Source organism: Verticillium dahliae, genomic scaffold, assembly GCF_000150675.1.
Source record: "Verticillium dahliae VdLs.17 supercont1.3 genomic scaffold, whole genome shotgun sequence".
Lineage (NCBI taxonomy): Eukaryota > Fungi > Ascomycota > Sordariomycetes > Glomerellales > Plectosphaerellaceae > Verticillium > Verticillium dahliae.
This window is the reverse complement of record NW_009276940.1, coordinates 549,966-570,019: the sequence shown is the minus strand read 5'-3', so window position 1 is coordinate 570,019 and position 20,054 is coordinate 549,966. Positions and strand designations below refer to the sequence as shown.

The window sequence follows — 20,054 nt, the reverse complement described above, 5'->3', positions numbered from 1 at the left end:
CGCGGACAGTGGTGGGTCGCAGAGCCACCAACCCTATCGTTATCTGAGCTGTTATCTGATAAGAGCTTAAGTTCGACCCTCGTCATCTGCGTGCACTTCACCCTCACTGCAATATGAAGCTACGAAGGCAGGTGGGGAGGTGTAAGGTTATCACATCTAGTACAACCTGTAAACATGAGGCCACGTTGATTTCACCCAGGAGGTGTAGTTTTGAAAAATTGTATTAATTCGTACGTGATTACTGGCAGCACGAACATGCTCTCAAGACGCCGGCTCTCCCCCTAACAAGCGATGATCATTCAGGTGCCCCAAACGCCAAACGATACCAACCGCAGCATGCAAATGACAACAAAGCCAAGTGGTACAGATAGTACAGAGTCGCGCATCTACCAGATGCGCGAGCCTGCCGATATCTGAACCTTGGATTCCCAGCTCTCCTCCATCTCCTGCATATCCCTTCACCTCCTTTCGGTTAGTAGGAGCGAGGCTGTAACATCTCTGCATTCTCGCAAGTAAAGAGATTGATGTGATGATCGCCTCTAGCAGCAGTGCCCAAAATGGGTCTGTGAGGATGGAAAGCCGTAGCGGAGATGGGAAGGCCTCGATTTTGTTGGAGGAAACTGGAGTACGGCTCCATCTCAGATAGCTCTTGACCGTCAAAGTTGAAGACCTGGACACGTCGGGCTGATGTGCCGCTGTGACTCGACGTTAGTAGGGAACCAGAAGAAATTGTGAGAGACTTACACAGCAAACACGGGCAAATGCTCATGAGTACTGGCCGTGCGCACAGTATCTCGTGGGTCCTTCGTCGTTTGGAATGTGTGAAGGGGCTTGTCCATGCGTATGTCCCATAGCTTTACCTTGCCGTTGCGGCTAGCGCTGATGAGCTCTCTCTGGCCTCCACGTTGCATGTGGACACTCTTGATCCATTGCCTGTCCGTGTCGTCCTTCCACTTCTTCACCATCGACTCTTGGACCTTGAGACGGGTATCAAATACGCGGACCGCGCCATCACCGAATCCGGCCACAAGTGTTGTGCCAGTCATTTGATCAGACGTCAGGGAGGTGACACACGAGCCGGATCTGGCAGGTATGTCCATGACACACGTCTCTGAGGCCGCCGACCACACTCGAATGACGCGAACATCACCAGCTACCAGCACGTGACCAGTCGCCTGTTGCCAGTCAAACACCATGCCTGAGTTTACAGTACTGGGTACCATGTGCGTAAGGGCGCGCCAGGACGACGCCAGTTCGACCTGCTCGTCTGAATCGTAATTTCGGTACACTCTGATGACACCATCAGAGGATCCCGTCATGAGGAAACCTTGATCATCCTCATTAATGAACTTCATGTCGCTGATCTTGGAGCCCTCGGGGTTGCCGTTGGAGAACTTGCTGAGACGTGACTGCTTCTTCCAATCCCAGACATACACGGTGTTGCCGTTATCTGCCACCGCAAGCTGGTCTTCGAATTGATGGAAAGTCATCTTGGCAGGTTGGGCGCCATTATTGATCAGTCGAACCTGATTGTCCCACTTGTGGCTGCCGGCATATTGCTTCAGAGGCTGGGTGTCTTGGAGAATCGTCTCGTTGCGAGACCTTCTCCAAAGGCGCTCGTTGTACTCTGTACTTCCTGGCTCATCTGACTCACTCGGCTTCATTTGAGGCTCACGGAAGTATTCCACAGACCAATCTAGGAAGGTGCTGCGAAGAGGGAGCGACGGAACTTCCTTCATGCTGCGCTCTTCGTAGCCGCCGGATACGGGCTCGTTGGCTGTGTGGTATTTGGAGTAGTTGGTCTGATCGATCTGGTCTGGAGGAGCGGAAGCCAGCTCAGGCCCTCGGAACTTTTGAGAGGCACTCCGAGGGAGACCAGGCGAAGAAGGGACGGGGTTGCTTTGGTTCATGGTTCTTCCGGGCTCCATAGCTCCGTTCGCTCCAAACATACCGGTGAACAGGTAGCTCGCGGTCCTACGCAGGAGCCCTGGGGACGGCAGTGGAGCGTTTGTGGACGATGGTGATGCACCGAGAACGCCATGCCTATTATTAGCAGCGTGCTGGCTACTGGCAGAAGCGCGCTTTGCCCTTCTTCGAATGTCGTCCATCAATGCTTGGGCATGCTCACCGACAGGAGACGCGAGCAACGCGTTGTGCATGTAGTCAACAATGGTGGTAGCATCGCGCTGGACCTCAGGGTGAGGATCGACGTTGAGCATAAGAGCATGCTTCCAACAAGCGGCAAAGACAGTGTTGTGTGCAAATCCATGTGCTGAAGGCTTGATGGTTCCATCAACGTTGCGGTTCTCCTGCCTGGTGTAATGCAGACCCATCTTGTTCTCCAAGCCGTCGATTTCTGGCGGAAATAGAAGGTATTCCTTTTCTTCTTGGAGCTGCTCTACAGCAGCGACAATGAACTTGCTTTCGAAGCGAAGGATAAAGTGAGACAAGAAGACAAGGAACTCACGGCGAACCATTGGACTTCCGTCGTTCGCCATATCCAGTAGCGTCCAGGCGATGGATTCTTCGACCCGCGCAACCTCGTCCGTTAGATCGATGATGCCGATGAATGTGGTCATGGCATGCAACATTGCAGCCCTGACCTCGGGACAGCGGTCTTTGGTAAGAACGGAGAGCTGACTCGGGGCGTTCTCTCTGATGCCCCGCCACTTCGCCTCCGGGAGGTCATTCCACAGCTGGCTAAGGCAGAGACAAGCCCATTGCCGAAGTAGGGGGTTGTCCTGGTGCTGTAGATGGGCAAGACAGTATGTCATGATATCTGTCTGATTGCAGACATGTTGACCAGGCTTGTAGCCCCTGCACAGCATAGCAAGAATGAAGGCGCACATCGCCTTGTGCTCGTCGCTGTTCGAGACAGGAAGGGCTTCGGTAGGCTTCAGAATAGCGGCAAAATAGTTGTAGCCGTTATCCTTGATGAGATCCTGCTGGCAGGAGATGTCGACTGCGAGAATCCTGGTCCAAATGAAGACCATGACAGGCTTTAGCTCGGCTGCAGCCGACTGCAGCAGCTTCAGAACGTATGGGAAGATGCCGATGCTCAAGGCCAACTGCACTGACCAAGGGCCGAGATCGAGAAAGCTGCCCAAAAGGATCAATGCCCGAACCCTGTGTTGCTGGCTAAGCAAGACCTGCAGGACAACGGGCAGCTGCTCCGGGGGCTTCTGTGACATGGCATCACCTCTTGCGAGGTAAACCTCGAAGGCTGTCAACTGCTCTGTGAAAAATGTCGAGTTTTGATACTCGTATTCGATGCCATCGTTCTCTTTCTTTTGTAGCATGGGAAGCTGTGCCAGCGCCATGTCGACAGCAAGATCCCAACTTGCCCAGAGCGGGTGCTGCTTGGTATCCGGAAGCTCGGGGAATGACTGGGGATGGCAGCCGTAGACGGACATGACTCTCTGTGCGAGCAGGAAGTTCCTGAACAGAGCTGCTACCATGAGGTCTTGTCGGAAAAACTTCCTAAAAAGATGTCGAGGTAGGGTTGTCCATGCAATTGTATCCGTGATGGCTGTGAAGATCCAGTTCAACTCTCCTAGAGGCGTTCTACGCTCTTGGAGTCTACCCGGTAGCTTTTTCGCCTGCTCGGGTGTGCAGTTGGTCTTCAAGGGGTTTTGCAGCACAAAGAACCACAGAGCCATTTCGATTGGTGTTGTAAGGCAAGCCGTGAAGAGATCGGCAGGGAGGAGAGGATTGGTAGGTAGGTTTTCTTTGACACCGCAGGCAGCGAGGTGAATGTATGGCTGAAAAGCCGTCTTCTCGTAATTGGAGTCCCGAGCAGCCTGCTCATCTTCTTCTTGTTCGTGCTTCTCAACAAAGCGGTGGTAGTTGTTGAGGATATTGCCCGCTTCAGAGCAATCCCAAACGAAGATGGTCGGCGCCTGCAGCCAATGCTGCAGATCATACAACGAGACGGGGATGTACTGGGTGTAATTCTTATTAAAGACCCAGATCTCTCCGCTTGCGGTTGGTTTGGGTACGCCGTGTCCGTTGTAGTGGAGGAGAACTCGCTCATCTTTGGCGTTCCTCCGCAAGGACACACAGAACTTTTTGGTCTCTTCAACCGACGGATCCAGATATTGCTTGTACCGCGTCCGGATTGCGAGTGTTTCGTACTGGCTCTGGAGTTGTTTTCCTATGTTTTCCAAAGCCTTTTGGGGGGCAGGATGGTAAGGGTCCGTCCATGCCTCTAACTTGGCCCCGGGGTTCGTTCTCAGTTGGTCTGGCGGTTCCACCGATATGTTCAAACACACAGCAAGCGCAGCTGACACTGTTTTGAGTCGGTCGCGCATGCGCCAGTCCTGAAGTTCGTGAGACGACGCTTTTGGCTTACCCGTCGACTCGTGGCGCTTGTCGGTCCAGTACATGTACCAGTTCTATAAGGAAACGTTAACAAATGCGTCGTCTAGCGGCGAACCCCCCCTGGCCCAGTATGCATAGATATCTTTTTTGACACAGATCTCCATGGATTTGCCAGCTGCCGACGACAGCCGGCGGTGCGGACATCGGGGTAGGGGTGGATCAACACAGAAAAGCAGAAACCAAAGTCTACGACATGGTGAACCCTGCGTTACCATGGAACCTTGACAGCCATGCCTCGTTTGCGCCGCTCGCAACGCGCAAGTAATAATCGTACTTGCTTTCAGGAGCTCTCAGGCTTTGACAAGGACGCAGGATGTGTCCGTTGAGGTTGGCTGCCCGTGAGAGGCATGTAGAGAGGTTCAAACTTACGTTGGCCAGCTTGTCCATAAATTGCTGCGATTCGTAGAGCTCGTCGAAGCCATGCCTCGCGCCCCATTGCGGTATTTCCTCATCTGACTGGTCAGAATCGTTTGGTCGAACGCCAAACTCGCTCCTTGTACGGAGGAGCAGCGGTTTGGGCTGCTGTCGCCTCGGCTGTCCGTTGCTGCCTTGTCCAGGGTTGCGATGGTGCGCAAAGCCCCCAGGCCCCATATCCTGCTTGTGATTATCTCCGGGTGCACTTGACGGGCGCGCATCGGGAGTCTCGTGACCAGTGTGGGTATTAGATCGCTGATTGAGAGTCAAGGGTGATCTCGGTCGTTGCATCTTGCTCAGCTCCGGGCCGCCCAAATGGGTATGTATGCCGTTCGAACGCGGAGCTTGAGTCGCCATTGTCACATCCGCAGCACTTGTGGATAGGCCGTTGGCCTGGTAGTGATTCGGCGTGGGCTGTTGCCGTCGCTGCTGTTGTCGCGGCTGGTTTGAGGTCGAGGATGGCTTCGGGGTGTGCTGGTTCGGGGATCCGGCAAGAGCGCTGTTGCCTGTTGCGGCTCCCATGGCGATGCGCGGGGGCTTCTATCTGTGGTGTGCTGACTGAGCTGAGGTGGCAAGCGCCATCATCGTCCGCCTGGAGAATGCTTTTGAGCGGATGGGCGAGGGTCCGTCGTGGGGCGAATACAGGCTGTATGTGACCGAGTGTCGTTGAGCTTCAGGCGGCAGACGCGAATTTGGTCGCAGTAGAGTTGACCGGGTTCACCTGGGCAGGCTCAGCGTACTAGGCTGCTTCGGTTCAGCTTTCGGCATGGCAGTGCACCTCATTACTACCCCACAGCTATGTTTTGCTGCGTATATGGGATAACCGGTTATGCACTGACAGATACTCACGAAGCGTGTGCACAGCGCGATTCGGCATGGAGGTTCCATTCCAGTGATGGCAATCTGATCTTTACATTTTCGGGTCATTCGACACTGCGCAACTACCTGTTCGACCCGACTTGCTAATCCACTTGAAGCGCGATCCTCAAATCCCTAGCATCATGCTTCTCAATTCAACAGAACAGATCAACACCATGCAGGAGATGTCATGACCAACGGCCTCCGTGTGATTTGCTGGGTCGTCGCGAGACAGCACTGCTGCGTACCTTACCTCAAGTACCTAGGTACCTAAGGCAGGTGAGGTAAAAAGCTCCCAAGATGGAAGCATATTCGCTGAGCATCTCTGGATCCAGCACCTTACCTGCAGCTGAGTAGGTAGCTTTTCGAACGACGAACATCGTCCCAAGGTCCCGAGAACAACTGGTCTGCCGAGCCTGGTCCACGGACGGGGTTCATATAGATGCCGAACCTGCTTCATTGTAGGTCTTCTGGCTTAGCCGCTAGAAGGCTACCAGCGAAAGTGTCAAATGAGTGGAACAAGATGGCGTTGGTCACGGCAGTTGAGCTGTCTTGCATGGTAAACAACATGCAAACAGGAGAAACGCGTTTCCATGACACACTCCAAGAGCCCAGAGCCGAATGCCATAATCAGTGATGAATACCTTAGATAAAGGTACCAGGCATCACGGACGATGAGCGGGCAGAGCGGGCAACGGGCCCCGCTGGCCTGGGTCCGCAGATTGTAACCCTTCCCCCCATACAAAAAGAAGATGAAACGCACCACCTCGTGGCAGACGGGTTCCGATGCAACCATGTTGGTGGGCTTTGACACGATCGATCAAAATGGTTGGTCACATAGCGCTTTTAGTCAATAATGTCGTCTCGTTTCCCCATCTTTCTTTCTCCCTCGCTCATATCATGTCGGCAGCAGTCAAGCAATTCAAGCCAGCACGCTTTCTTTTTGTCCCGGAGCTTGGGACATGCTTCTTTTTTTATCACTATTTTTCCTTTGGCCCTCCACCGACGGTGAATTAGTTTCCCCTCTCCTGTGCCAGTCTCCTGCACCTAGTCTCCTGCGCATTGGTGGGTCATGCCGCGCGCGCAGTTCCCTTACTACTTTTAGGTACGATACCAATGCTGCTGGCCAGCGTACCTGCATGCAGTCTACAGGGGGTGTCGGCAAGGCGCTTTCTCATTCCCTCACCTGAAGATGATGAAATGGGGGGCGGCCCGGCTTCGTGTCCAGAGAGTCCACTGATGGATGTTCTGGAAATTGACATTCAGGCGAGGCGGAGGATCCAGGGGACCTGCCATCGTCCAGGGTCAGACGAACCGACAGACATTGATGCCGTCAAGGATCTTTTCTTCTCGGCAAAGACAGGTCTCAAATGGAACAGAACAGGCGACAAAGAAACAATGATGACCTGTTGGGAAACGGAGGCACGAGTCATCCGTCTGCAAATCTCTATCTCTCGCTCTCTGTCTCTCTCCCCTTTGCCAAGTAGTACCAGGGCAAGCTGTTGACAGAAAATCTGGCACTCTTAAAATCCTTCACCTAACAACACCACTACAACCACCAAAAGGACCGATTTTCCACACCATAATACAGCTACAAATCTAGGATCCTAGGGGCTGCCACCTTTGTGGATAAATCCAGAACATGTTGATCACTGGATTGATTCAATGCCGCAACGGATGAGGGATGTGGTAGCTATGGAGGGTCGAATGACTAGTTGCTAGATATGAGTGCCCGATTTTTAGAGTGCCAGATTTTCTGTCAAGAGCTTGCAGGGCCGCCTGCTCTGAGCTGATCGTCGCCCTGCGAATGGGCCATGCACCAAGCCGTGACAGGTGACCCGCGGTGACCCGCGGTTGGGCCCCTATTTACTTTGCTGTACGATGTACGCTGGGAAATCACCTCAAAGATGCGCGCGACTCAAAATATGTTCGTCGAGTCGCGCGCGGCGCATTGACACCCCCCTTGTGATATCACCCAGCATTATCAACTTGCCGTGTCCTCGTCAGGCACCGAGATGACGATCGAGGATGGCAACGTCACCCTAACGTGGAATGTCATTTTGCTCATCGCTATTCATCGGAGACCCATTGTAACATCTGTCGGCATCTTCGTTGAGTTTGCTGGGCGTGTGCCTCGTGTGGCCTTTACGCCTCACCCTCCATCCGTCAGCCCCTGAAGCCGGAGACCTGCATAAGGGACGGGAATCCACGATGAGTGGATGGGAGGGAGCAGGACATGTCAAAGACTTGCAAGACTGTTAGGGTGCATGTGACAGCTTTGGTACCCCTTGAGTACCTACTGCTGCCAGCCCCCCCGCGACGCCCCCCCCCCCCCCCCCTTCGCACGCAGCCCACTTCAGAGGTGCAGAACAGGCGCCAACTTGGTGGCTTGGAGGGTGGTCCACTGCGGTACCCTGTTCCCCCTAAAAATGTTTCTGCTTGGCAGTCGACCCATCAGCTGGTGTCACAAACGGCTCTCATTGGCCGTGACGCCTGTGTGAACGGCCCGGCAGCGTTGCAGCACAGCGCATCTCAGTGCCTTGCCTTAGGTATCTCGCCCCCAGGAAATGGAGGAAATGGGACCAGGCACGGCAGGCCATCAGCCAGTAGCCAGTGGACCAGCACACAGCACCCACCCCCCCGAAACTGGCAAGGAGCCTCGAAGTGCACCAAGACAAGTCCCCCCCAGCCGTCCGTCCACCCATCCTCACCTCCCAATTTTTGTCAAGCCTGCGTCGACATCATCAGGTTCCCAACCACGACAAGAAGGTTGACCGAAGGCGCGACGGCCTGTTGATGAAGTCTCGCATCTGTATCTCGACTCTCCGCATAATTCTAGTATCCTCCTGACGACTTTGACGATACTGCGACGCCTTGGGCTCACAAGTCGCGCGACGAACAAGCAGCCCCTTACCCAGCCCCCGTAATCCGCCAACCGACCCAACATTCTTTCCGCCAACCCCCTCTTCAACCCTTCGACGGCCGACGCACCGAGGAAAAAAAAAAGACGAGGTCGAACATCGCGAACTGTTCCCTGCCCTGACCATCGATGCGAACCCAGCCACCTGCAAACTCGAGTCCCGACTCCATTCGGCGTTCCTGCATCAGCATTGCTCCCGATCCCGCTTCCACCTCCACAGCCGACTAGCACCTTCCCCCCCTCAGGCGACGAGCGCGAGCTTCCAGCTGCTTCCACCCCCCGGACGACAACGACCTGCACTCTGTCGCCCGAGCGCCAGTCTTGTCGTTACACCACCCGAACACAGAGCAAACATCATCAACTTCACTGTCACTGAGTGGTTGCGCACCCACAGCTTGTCCTCGGTCGTTGCCTCGTCGCTTGTGCGTGGTTAGCCTGTCATCATGGCGTTCCTGTTCAAGTCGAAGAAGAACCAGGACCGGGCTCTCGCCAGTCGCGATGGCACCTCGGGGTCCCAGGGCTCGATTCAGAGCGCCAGCGCCAGAGTGGCCAAGGACGAAAAGGCTGCCGCACAACGATCGACCCCAACCGGCAGCATGAACTCGTTCGGCGAGGAGGGCAGCGTAGGAAGCCCAGACCAAGCACTCGGCCGCCAACGAGGGCCCAGTGTCGACCAGGCGCCGTCTGCGCCCAGCGATTTGCCGGTGAGTTTCCCCATGGGCACATGATTTTCTTCACACAATTTTCGCATTGTGTCGGGCATCTTGGACAGCATCGTGTGTACTAATCCTTGACTGCGCAGTTTCGCAACAGTCCACAGATGCAGTCGCAGCCTCAGCAGCAACCCCTGCAACAGACGCAACAGCCACCACCACAACAGCAGAACCCAAACTCTGCCCTGTACCCTTGGTCGCAACGACGCCTGACATATACATCTGCACACCCTCCTCCTTTCCCGAGGTATGGCGCCGCTGTCAACTCGGTGGCGTCGAAGGAGGGCGACATCTACTTGATGGGCGGGCTGATCAACAGTTCGACGGTCAAGGGAGATTTGTGGATGATCGAGGCCGGCCAGACCATGGCTTGCTATCCCCTGGCAACGACAGCCGAAGGCCCTGGTCCTCGTGTCGGTCACTCGAGTCTTCTTGTTGGTAACGCATTCATTGTTTACGGAGGAGATACCAAGGTGGAGGAAACCGACGTCCTCGACGAGACCCTGTACCTGCTCAATACTTGTAAGCTTCCCACAGCCTGTTGACTCGCCCGTTGTGCGCCGCTTTGTACTGACAACAGATTAGCCACAAGACAATGGTCACGAGCTCTGCCTTCAGGGCCCCGCCCCTCAGGACGTTACGGTCACTCGCTCAATATCCTTGGTTCCAAGATCTACGTCTTTGGTGGACAGGTTGAGGGTTACTTCATGAACGACCTGTCTGCTTTCGATCTCAACCAGTTACAGATGCCCAACAACCGATGGGAACTGCTCATCCAGAACAGCGACAGCGGAGGCCCTCCTCCCGGCCAGGTCCCTCCTGCGCGAACGAACCACTCGGTAATAACTTACAACGACAAGATGTACCTGTAAGTCGCCCAGCGGCCGTGAAGAGAGAAATAAGACTGATCATTACTTAGCTTTGGCGGCACCAACGGCTACCAGTGGTTTAACGACGTCTGGTGTTATGATCCCGCACTCAATGAGTGGTCACAGATGGATTGCATAGGATATATCCCCGTCCCGCGCGAGGGGCACGCCGCTACCGTCGTTGACGATGTCATGTACATCTTTGGAGGCCGGACGGAAGAGGGAGCTGACCTCGGCGATCTGGCTGCCTTCAGGATAACCTCGCGCCGATGGTACACCTTTCAAAACATGGGGCCGTCGCCATCGCCGCGATCCGGCCACAGCATGACCACCGTTGGGAAGCAGGTTGTGGTTGTTGGTGGAGAACCGAGTTCTGCCCCTGTCAATGCTGGCGACCTTGGCATTGTCTACACACTGGACACGACCAAGATTAGATACCCAAATGATGCTCAGGCACAACAGCAGCAACAACTGCAGCAACAGCAACAGAACGCGCAAAAGGGCATGCAAGCCAGGAGACCCAGCGGTGCCGCCGAAACAAATCCAACCCGCCAAATGGCATCCAGAGATGGGTCGCAGGGGCCTCCCGAGCTCCGGAGACCTGCTGGGGGCCCTCAAAATCCTAACGGGATCAGCAGCCCTCCGAACGGCTTCCGCGCCGGGCCAGGCACACCCGAGGTCAATGGCTCGGTTGTCGCAGGTGTGGCAGCAGCTTCGAGACTACCTCGCGGCGCTGGGCCGTCGCCTCCCGCCGGTCCTCCACCGCAAGGCCCCACGCCAGCCAAGCCCACTGTGCAGACTTCGAACCTAATCAGGAGTCGTGGCCCCTCGACGGAGCGTGAAGCCACAAACTCTTCTCCTCAGATCGGCTCAACGCGACAATCACCCGTGACTCGAGACGTGGCAAAGGAGGTTGAATCGCCAATCGTCAATGGAAGGCGGACACCCACACAACAAGTCGTGCGAACAGGCTCAAAGTCGGAGCCCACTCCTGCAGAGCTTATCAAGTCAAGGTCTCGGCAGGGCAACCGATCTCAAGGGTCTGTCGACAGCACGGCCGAGCCCAGTATGAAGCCAGTCCAACAGCAGGTGCAGCAAACACAAACTCAGGCGCAACCAGTTCAGCAAGCGCCTCGAGCCGCCTCGCCCCCTCCACCGACCCGCCAACCAAGCAACCCTCTGTCTCGAAGGTCATCAGGACGAAACTCGCAGACCGTCGTCTTGCTCAAGGAGCTCGACTCTTCGCGTAACCGGAACGCCTGGTACGCATCTGAGCTGGAGCTCGCCCGCAAGGCCGGCTACGTGCCCAACGCAACGCTCAGTCCTGTCCTGGATAGCCGGGCTACGGAAACGTTCGATGACGAAGACAAGCCGTTGATTGAGGCTTTGTTGGCAATGCGCACCGAGCTTGCAAGCGTCCAAAGCGCCGTTGACAAACAGGCGATCCTCGCGGCCAAGCAGATTGCCGAGGCCGAAAAGCAGCGTGACGCTGCCATTCAAGAAGCTGTATACTCACGCGCCAAGCTCGCTGCGCACATGGGCGGCAGCACGGCCAGCACCCCACAGCTCGATTCGGATCGCGATGCCGATGACCGTTCAAACGAGATCAGCAAGAAGCTTGCTGCCGCTCTCAACTACCAGAAGAGCCTGCAGGCCCAACTGGAGACCATGAAGACCGAACTCGAGGCCGAGAAACGGGCTCGCCAGCTAGCCGATGATACTGCCAACGCTTCCCAGAAGCGCATGGCCGAGCTGGAGACGTACAAGACGATGAACTCGCCCGAGTTGGAGCGTCTCAAAGCTGAACTGCACATGATTCAGCGCGAGGCGCGCGAGCAATCCGTTAAGTTTGCCGAGGTCACAGCAGCGATGCAACTCTTGCAAGTGGAGAAGGATGAGTTCCAAACCAAGTACACGGACTCCATCGGCAACTCCAAGGAGCAAAACCAAACATTTGACTCGCTGCGAGAGGCTGTGGCTGCTTCTGCCGAAATGAAACTGCTCCTCGAACGTAAGCTGGACGAGGAACGTACGCTGCGGGAGAAGATTGACGGCAAATTCACCAAGCTCAAGGCTGAACACGAGGCTCGCACGGCTGAGCTGGTGGCTGTCACACAACGTCTCCGCGATGCCGAGGAGATCTCGGAGAAACATGCCCAAGAAGCAAGGACTCACCGCCAGGCTGTGATGGCTGGATTTGAGAAGCTTTCTACACGGGATGTCGGCGGTGGAAGCAAGGCAGACTCAGATCGCCTCGCGGCTCTCCAGGGCCAGCTTGCCGCGTCCAATGCACTGGTCAAGAAGTATCAACAGGAGGCAGCCATGGCAGCTGATAAACTTTCGCTCCGCCCGAAGGAGCGTATTGCAGGGCCTTGAGGTTTACCAAGAGCAGTCCAGCCGCGAGGGCGTGGCTATTCGTCTACAGCTCCAGGCTGCCCTCCGTGACACTCAGTCCCTACAGGCTCTCAACTCGGACCTCAAACACCAGCTTCAGAACCAACAGCTCGAGACCAACGCCATGAGCGTCCAGCACAACACTCTGAAGGACATTTTGATCGAACGCGGGATCAGCCCGAATGGCATGCCACGCTCCCGCAGTGTGGGCAGTCCCCGTGGGAACTCGCCTGAACAAGCCCGAATCCGCGAGCTGGAAGATCAGCTTCATGCGGCGGCATCGAACCACGAGGACAACACGCAACGCAATGCCAGCCATCTGGAAGCAACCGAGAATGCGTACCGGGAGAAGTTGTCGCAGCTTGAAAACGACTACCAGTCGGCCGTCCACTACGTCAAGGGCACGGAGAAGATGCTCAAGCAGCTTAAGGAGCAGCTTGCTCGCTACAAGACTGAAAACGCGCGTCTCAAATCGGAAGTTGAAGATCTTGAGGATCGGGTTCAAGCTGCGCCTTCCGACGCCGCACCTGCCGACTGGGAGACAGAGCGAGACGCGCTGCACCAGAAGATCAATTCGCTGCAGGAGGAGGTCCGCGTGTCTGGAGCTCAACTGGAACAGCAGCTCATGGCTGTCAAGAAGGAGCTCGAGGAGGCACGCACGCAGCGAGACACGGCCCTCGAGAGCAGTGAGGAGACGTCGCGAACCTTGACGACGAGTCGTCGTGATCTTGAGCAGTTGCAGCAAGAAAATTCTCTCCTAGAGCGTCGTGCACAAGATGCCGAGCAGAAGGTGTCTCTGCTACTTGACCAGGTGGAAACTTCGGTGGACAACTACCGACGCCGCAGCCGTCAAGCACCAAGCATGACCTCGGAGCTGACAATCTCGGGCCCGACAAACGGCGTCCCCAACCCAGGCCACACGCGCCAGGAGAGCTCCGATGCCGAGAGCGCCTATGGCGGCACCGTCCCAGGAGGGGAACGCAACAGCGGTGGCATTGACGCGCGCAATAGCACCGCCCTCGACAATCTTGCCACGGAGCTCGAGACGCTGCGCACGCATTGGGAGGCCACGAACAAGAACTACCGTCTCAGCAACACGTTCGACTTTGACACGGTTGCGGCGCCCGCTCGGCGCGACGATGAGGGTGGCATCGGGCTCAGCGAGAGTCTGGCCGACTGGCGCAAGCGGCTTGACGTCGAAGAAGGGGTCGGCGATGTCGGCGAGCCATCGAAGAGCAAGAGCCGACCGGAGCGACCCTAGACAGGCGTGCTCCGGCGAATGAACTCGCGCTTCTCGACCTGACCGCCGTCGTCGGGAGGCGCGAATGATGGGCGAGAAGGGGGGGGAGGGGGGGTTCTAGCCCCCGTGTACATTGGAAGCAACTGTTGCGCTGATGCCTGTCGCTTCTTCTACCACGATTCCACGTCTGAACCATGATCACGCACGCAACCCACGCACGAATCGCTCGCTCAACAGTTTTCTGCACTTTTTTTCGTATGCATTCAGCCGCAGGCCCGGTCCTCACACCTCACTCACTATGATGCTCTGAGAGCAAGGACTGACTGGCAGGGATTTGGGGCGATTTGTGACTCTCCCAGTCACCATCACAAGACTCAAGCAGGCGAGTGTGTCGGAGCTATCGGCCTGTTACCCTTTTTCCGTTTTGGAGGAAGGATGCAAGGGCATCATCGATGGTTTCATCTTTTTCTTCTTGTTTCTTCGCCCTCGTTTTATGCGTTTCTTGGTTTTCATTTCCATTGCTTTCTCGCGCGGGCTTTTTTTGTTGTCCTCGTATGTCAAAAAGATAATGTACAATACCTTATGGCTGTGCTCCCCTACCTCGGCTGGAGCTGAGGTGAAGTGTGCAGTCTGGTCTGTTGACTGGAAACACGAGGAGATGGTTGGGGAGGGGGCGGCGGTGGAGGTGTGCAAGGCCCCTGGTTGTCCGGATGTGGTCTGTCTACGAACATCGGGTCAAGCCTTTCTTTGCAGAGGCTCATTTCTTTGCAGAGGCTCGTTGACGGGGAGGGTGATGGCCGGCAGCGATGATCTAGGGTTGTAGAGCCAGGCAAGACGGAGGGGAACAATGATGAGATGATTTTCTGTGCCCATGAACGTTCGAGGCAGCGAAAACCGGGGAATGACGAGGTTCTTCTTGTGACTCTAGACCACCGACCGCTGAAAGACAGGAGAGCATGCACAAGCATCGGATCTCCAATCTAAGGAGACGGAGGAGGGAGAAGGCATGGCACATGATGGTTGGGTTGAAGAAAGCACGTCAGCATGTCAGCGCTGGTGACCTAGCAATCTCCTGACACGCAACCACCCTACCACGGTACGCTACCTACCTGAACCTTATGGTGTTCCCCCCTTCCAGGTACCCTACCAGGTAGGCAGGTACCGAAGGTGTGCCTAAGGATGTAGCTCAATACCATGTTCCCAGCCGGGAGGATGGGCGGACAATAAGCCTTTGTTCCAAGCACCGAACAAGCTCAACCCCCGCTCGCTCCCTTTCCTAGACTGAACGAACGGCTTTTTCGGCAGGCCGCCTGTCCGCACTGGAGCTCAGGGGACTCAGACAATGCGGAAACGCAGCCAACGGGCGGCTTCACTGCGACTCAAAATGACGCATGCAGGTTCGCGGCGGAGAAGGGACGAACCCCCTCCCGCTAGGTGCTCGTCTTTCAAGCCAGCAATGACAAGACGTGTCCTGTTACACGAAGAGGGGGCTGCTGCTGGGGAAGGGGGCTTTTGAGCTTGCGACTCAAGGCGCCATGAGTCGTGAAAGGGGGGGTATCCAGCCAAATGCTTGGGTTTCGTTTCTTCCAGTTGTCGTGTCAGAGGGAGATCAAAACAACCTTAATGAGGTCTGGGCTGGTGTTTTAGCACGTGTCAAGCAACAGCGGCAGCAACAGCGCCAGTGGAGAGGTACTGGGTACCTGGGGCGCCGTAGCGACCTGCCCACCTTGCCCGCCTACCTAGGTACCTTACCTAGGTACCTACCTACCTAGGTAGACAGGTACCTTGGCAAGCTTGGGTAGCAGCCTGGGGCCTGGCAGAAAGAACCCACCACCTAGGGTAGGTACCTTACTGTACCTTACCTTGCTTACCTACAGTCGCTGCCTGCTGTCTGCTCAGTACCCCAGCGAGAAGGAGGAACGCAGAAGGAAGATCCATGGCAGGCAGGAGAGGTTCCTCAGAGGAGGAAGGAGGAAGGAGGCACGGACATGGATCCCGGAGATCACCAAGACCGCGAGGTCCGCAGTACGACCAAGCACTTGCCCAGGCACAAACAAACTCTCGCATTCTCTGCTTGAAACTTCGTGACTGTTCATCGTATAGGTATCCTGGCTCTTGAGATTCCCTCTCTCCTACGAATAAACCGTCTTCACTAGGTGCACAGGGCAGCAGCCACGTTCAAGGGTCTGTCTTGGCTGATTCCGCCGCCGTGTCTCCCTACCTTGAGTACCTAGGTACCTACCTTGGCCAGCTGGCCCACGTCAGTACCCTGGCTTCGCCCTGATTATTATTACCGTACCTCAACGCTACTTTCTGACGACACCTTTGTCCCGAACCCTGCCTCCGTTGCTCACCCACCTCAACCACCCGTCGAGGGTCAAGCCAGTCAAGCCAGGCACCGACACCACACGCCCTCTTCGCCATCTCCTCGCTTGCTTTCTGTCAAGCTACAACTGACTCTGTCGACCATACCGACGTCTACGACGCGCAATTGCACGACGACCCGTCGTCCCTCGACCCGGGCCCCGAGCCCTCCGGCGACGACGCCATGAACGCCATTGCGCAAAAGTGTCGGCCGAAACACCAGGTCCTCGTCCTCAAATGCTACCCACGCACCACAAAAGGCGATGTCGATGTCAAGCCCAATTCCAGCGAGCTCAGCTACCTGCTCTTCTATGCCACCTCGCGCCGATCCAAGATCCAAAAGATTGGGAGCTTCCTCGAGAAGAAGACGGCCAGTGACGTCTGGCGACTGCGCATCGGGTACGGCACACGCCCCTTTCCTGGCAACCCTGAACAACTGCATCGAACCAACTTGGACAGAGAGCAATATGCTAACCTCTGACGCGTAGCAATGTACAGGTAACCCTGCAGATCCTTGCGGCCCTCATCGAAAAGTCGCCTAAAGACCTCCCCCTGTTCGCCAGCAATGTTCTCAAGATTTTCGACCTCATCCTGGGGTCCAAGGACATCACCATGGCCAAGTCGTCCATCCCCACCTTTGAGGCCTTCTGCGAGAAACCACGACGTCTCCTCTTCCTTTGCCGACCAGGGCTACCTAGCTCAGTACGAGTCTGTGGTCCGCTCCTACGCGACCCTCGCCTCAACCCGCCAGACACCGGGCAAGGGCACACCGAGCCAGGCTGTCGTCATGAAGTGGAGGACTGTCGGGCTCGAGGCCATCAGGAGCGTGTGTTCCTCCGACCCGCTGTCCTCCGTCGCCGGACGGCAGCTCGCCGTCATTGTGCCCATCATTCTCGAGAACCTCTGGCACAATGACGACACGTTCCTAGATGTGCTGCTGTCGCGCGTGCAGTCGGAAGAAAAGTCGGACGCCGACAAGCCCATGCGCCGTAGAACGAGCGTCACAACTGTCAAAACGAGCGACACGGCCGGCGACACGAACCCCATCGCTCTCGTCGGCACCGCCCTCGACGTCGACAAGCTCGCCGAGGAGGACATTGGCGTTCTGGCCCTCCAGTGTCTCAAGCAGATTTACGTTGTTCCAAACCAGCCGCAGATCCACAGCGCAACGTCGTCGTTGCTCAAATTCGTCCTCGACAGGGTCGCCCAGAACGAGACGGTCATCGACGCTGGGGAGAAGCCTGGCAGCGAGCGTGGTTGGGCCATCCAGATTCTGGCGACGGTGGCACGCTGGGCCCCTGTGCAGGATCGATACATCATACTGGTCACGACCATGGACCACATCTCGCGGTTGCCCCTGACAGAGGAGAACCTGCAGCAGCACATTGTGCTGGCCATCATGGTCAGCTCTCTCCTGCAGTCCGATATCAACCTCATCGGCCTCAGTGTCATGGATGTCTTGATCGGCTTCATCCGCCACATGAAGAGGCTCATGCATCTGCCGGGACCCAGCGGTCTCCCCAGGACAGACAGTGAGAGGGAAGAGCAGCCACAGGCGGGGGGCGACACGACAGAGCAGCGCATGCAGCTCCTGGACCGCATTCAACAGTGCATTGGTGGTCTCGCGACCCACGTGTACTACGCCGACCAGATCTCCGACATGATCTCGGCCATCCTTCTCCGCCTACGACCCTCACGTTCGACAAGTACCAATTCGTCGCCGCCCGGCGAGAAGGCAGACCTTACAGTGAACGAGGACGCCGCAAGCAGTCACACGCAGCTCGAGTCATTCTTGTCACTTGGCGTCGGCAAGACAGCCGCCCTCAAGGCTATCAAGAGCATACTCCTCGTGGCGAACCCGCAGACCAAGATTACAGGCAACTTTAACCTCTCCCGAACCCGTGTTCCGATCCACGTATGGGAGGGCACGCAATGGCTATTGCGCGATCTCGACGGCCTTGTCCGCAAGGCCTACGTGGATGTCTTGGTCACCTGGCTAGAGCGCGAAACAACACTGAGCGACCTCAAGGCCAGAGACGAGAACTTGCGGCCTCACCACCGGTCTGCCGTGAGGAGCGGCCGCGAGCTGCAACCCGGGGGCACGGCTCAGCGCGCATCTTCCACCGCATCTCACCGCGAGAAGCCTCTAAAGCATCATCGATCGCACTTTTTGCAGCTGCTTCACCTTGCCATCTACGACAATGCGCTTCAGTTCATCGATCTTGAGTCTGACATTGTGCTTCTTCACATCCTTCTGACAAAGCTCGTCTTCAAGCTCGGCGTCAACGCCGTTCGATACGGGCTCTCCATGGTGTTTCGTCTGCAGGAAGACATTCTCGACATCGAGACGCCACTTCAAAAAGTACGGATCGGGTCACTCTGTCACGGATATTTCTGGGCCGTGACGGAAAAGTTTGACATTGAAACGTCCAGCGCCGGGCGCGCGATCCAGGACGAGATTATCCGGCGACGCAGCAAAAACTTTTGGGTGGGCAACATCAACGTGCCGACGCCGCCGGTCGACGTCGTTGGCACGCCTGGTGTCGCCCGGGCACAACCAGCCTTGTCCGTACAAGAATTGGAGAAGGAGGAGCTGATTCCCTTTGACGACAGGAGCCCTCTCGTCAGCAGCATTGCCGAGGGCTATGCTGACAGCATGGTCTCGCCTCCTAGCAGTCCCGCGGCGTCGCCCGGCCGCAGCTTCTCGCACCCCATCCTCGGCTCCGCCCTCAGCCATGTGCCGGCAGAACCCGACAATGAGCTCCCGCTCACTTTCAAAGAGCTCATGCTCACAGACTGGACCAGGGAAACGGCGCAGGTTGCCATTCAAGCGGCCAGCAAGTCTGAATCCCTGACCGGCTCCCGCACGGGGACGACGGCCACGGGACGGCATCGCCGTGCCATGAACGGGTTGGGCAACGGCCAAGGCTCTCCTCTGGGTAGCCACCACAACCTCCGCAACTCTTCGCCGCACGTGGCGGGCGCGGCAGGGCTGGCGCCGCTCAGCAAGATGCGCAAGAGCAGCGTGCGAAGCGGCGTGTCGGCCACACCGTCAGCCAACAACCGCGCCCCCGTCGCGTCCGTCGATCAGTTGAAGATGGTCATGTCAGGCCAGCTTCCGCCGACAGCCGTGAGCACGTCGGCGGGGCTGCGGAATCGCGACGATGATGACGACGGCAGCAGCGGAAGTGGCAGCGACAGCATGGTCAGCTATGATTACTCGCCGTCCGAGCTCAGCTTCAACCCGGCCACGCAGCAGTCAGACAACAGCGATGCCGCCCAGAGGCCGGGCTCCAACGGCCGTCGCAGCGGTGTGCGCAACTCGCTGCTGGCTCACACGTCGTCGTCCCTGCCGAATAGCGAGATGGACGGCGCCGACGAGGTGCCGCCGGTACCGCCGCTGCCAGACCTCCGGGGTCTCTCGAGCAAGATTGGCGATCTACACTTTGACCTGCCAGCGGGCGGCACCGTGCACGACCAAGTGACCAAGCCCGCGAAGCGCAACATCAGCACGCGGAGCAGCGACAGCAGGTACCAGTCGACGCTCCGAGGAGAGGAGCCGCCGATGGACCTGCGGGATCTCCTGCAGGGCATCGACAGCCGAGCAGGGGAACACAGCCTAGGGAATGTGACACGGCCGCCCTACTGAGTTGAGCCGTGGGTGTTCTGTTGGTACTGGGGGTGGTTTTGGGGAGCGGAGAGGTCGTGGGGTTGGTTTCTCAATAATGTCATGTGAGGTGATCATCTCGGGCTGGCCACGTAATGGAGCTGAGGCGGGGTCAATGTGGCATTGGGGCAATCTCTGTAGTTTTACGTGAAGCGTAGGGGGGGGGGCGGGCGTACGAGTAGTCTCTAGCGCGGTGTTTCGCGAGCGATAAAAGCTGCTTCACTTGTTGAAATGT

At 56.8% G+C, this 20,054-nt stretch overlaps 3 protein-coding genes across 3 annotated transcripts; 2 read left to right on the top strand and 1 right to left on the bottom strand.

The window, feature by feature from the left end:
* Positions 1–656: 656 nt before the first annotated feature.
* On the bottom strand, positions 657–5,316 carry VDAG_01800 (WD repeat-containing protein mip1; the record flags this gene model as incomplete). The annotated part of the gene is made up of 4 exons (XM_009657829.1): positions 657–684; positions 745–4,153; positions 4,352–4,394; positions 4,750–5,316. 4 exons carry the CDS (start codon positions 5,314–5,316, stop codon positions 657–659), a joined length of 4,047 nt encoding a protein of 1,348 aa, XP_009656124.1.
* Positions 5,317–9,015: 3,699 nt separating this feature from the next.
* Positions 9,016–13,809, top strand: VDAG_01799 (kelch repeat-containing protein; the record flags this gene model as incomplete). The annotated part of the gene is made up of 5 exons (XM_009657828.1): positions 9,016–9,276; positions 9,375–9,807; positions 9,871–10,153; positions 10,205–12,457; positions 12,510–13,809. 5 exons carry the CDS (start codon positions 9,016–9,018, stop codon positions 13,807–13,809), a joined length of 4,530 nt encoding a protein of 1,509 aa, XP_009656123.1.
* Positions 13,810–15,776: 1,967 nt separating this feature from the next.
* On the top strand, positions 15,777–19,801 carry VDAG_01798 (efr-3; the record flags this gene model as incomplete). The annotated part of the gene is made up of 3 exons (XM_009657827.1): positions 15,777–15,813; positions 16,236–16,551; positions 16,663–19,801. The coding sequence occupies 3 exons, from the start codon at positions 15,777–15,779 to the stop codon at positions 19,799–19,801; spliced, it is 3,492 nt and encodes a 1,163-aa protein (XP_009656122.1).
* Between the last annotated feature and the right edge of the window lie 253 nt (positions 19,802–20,054).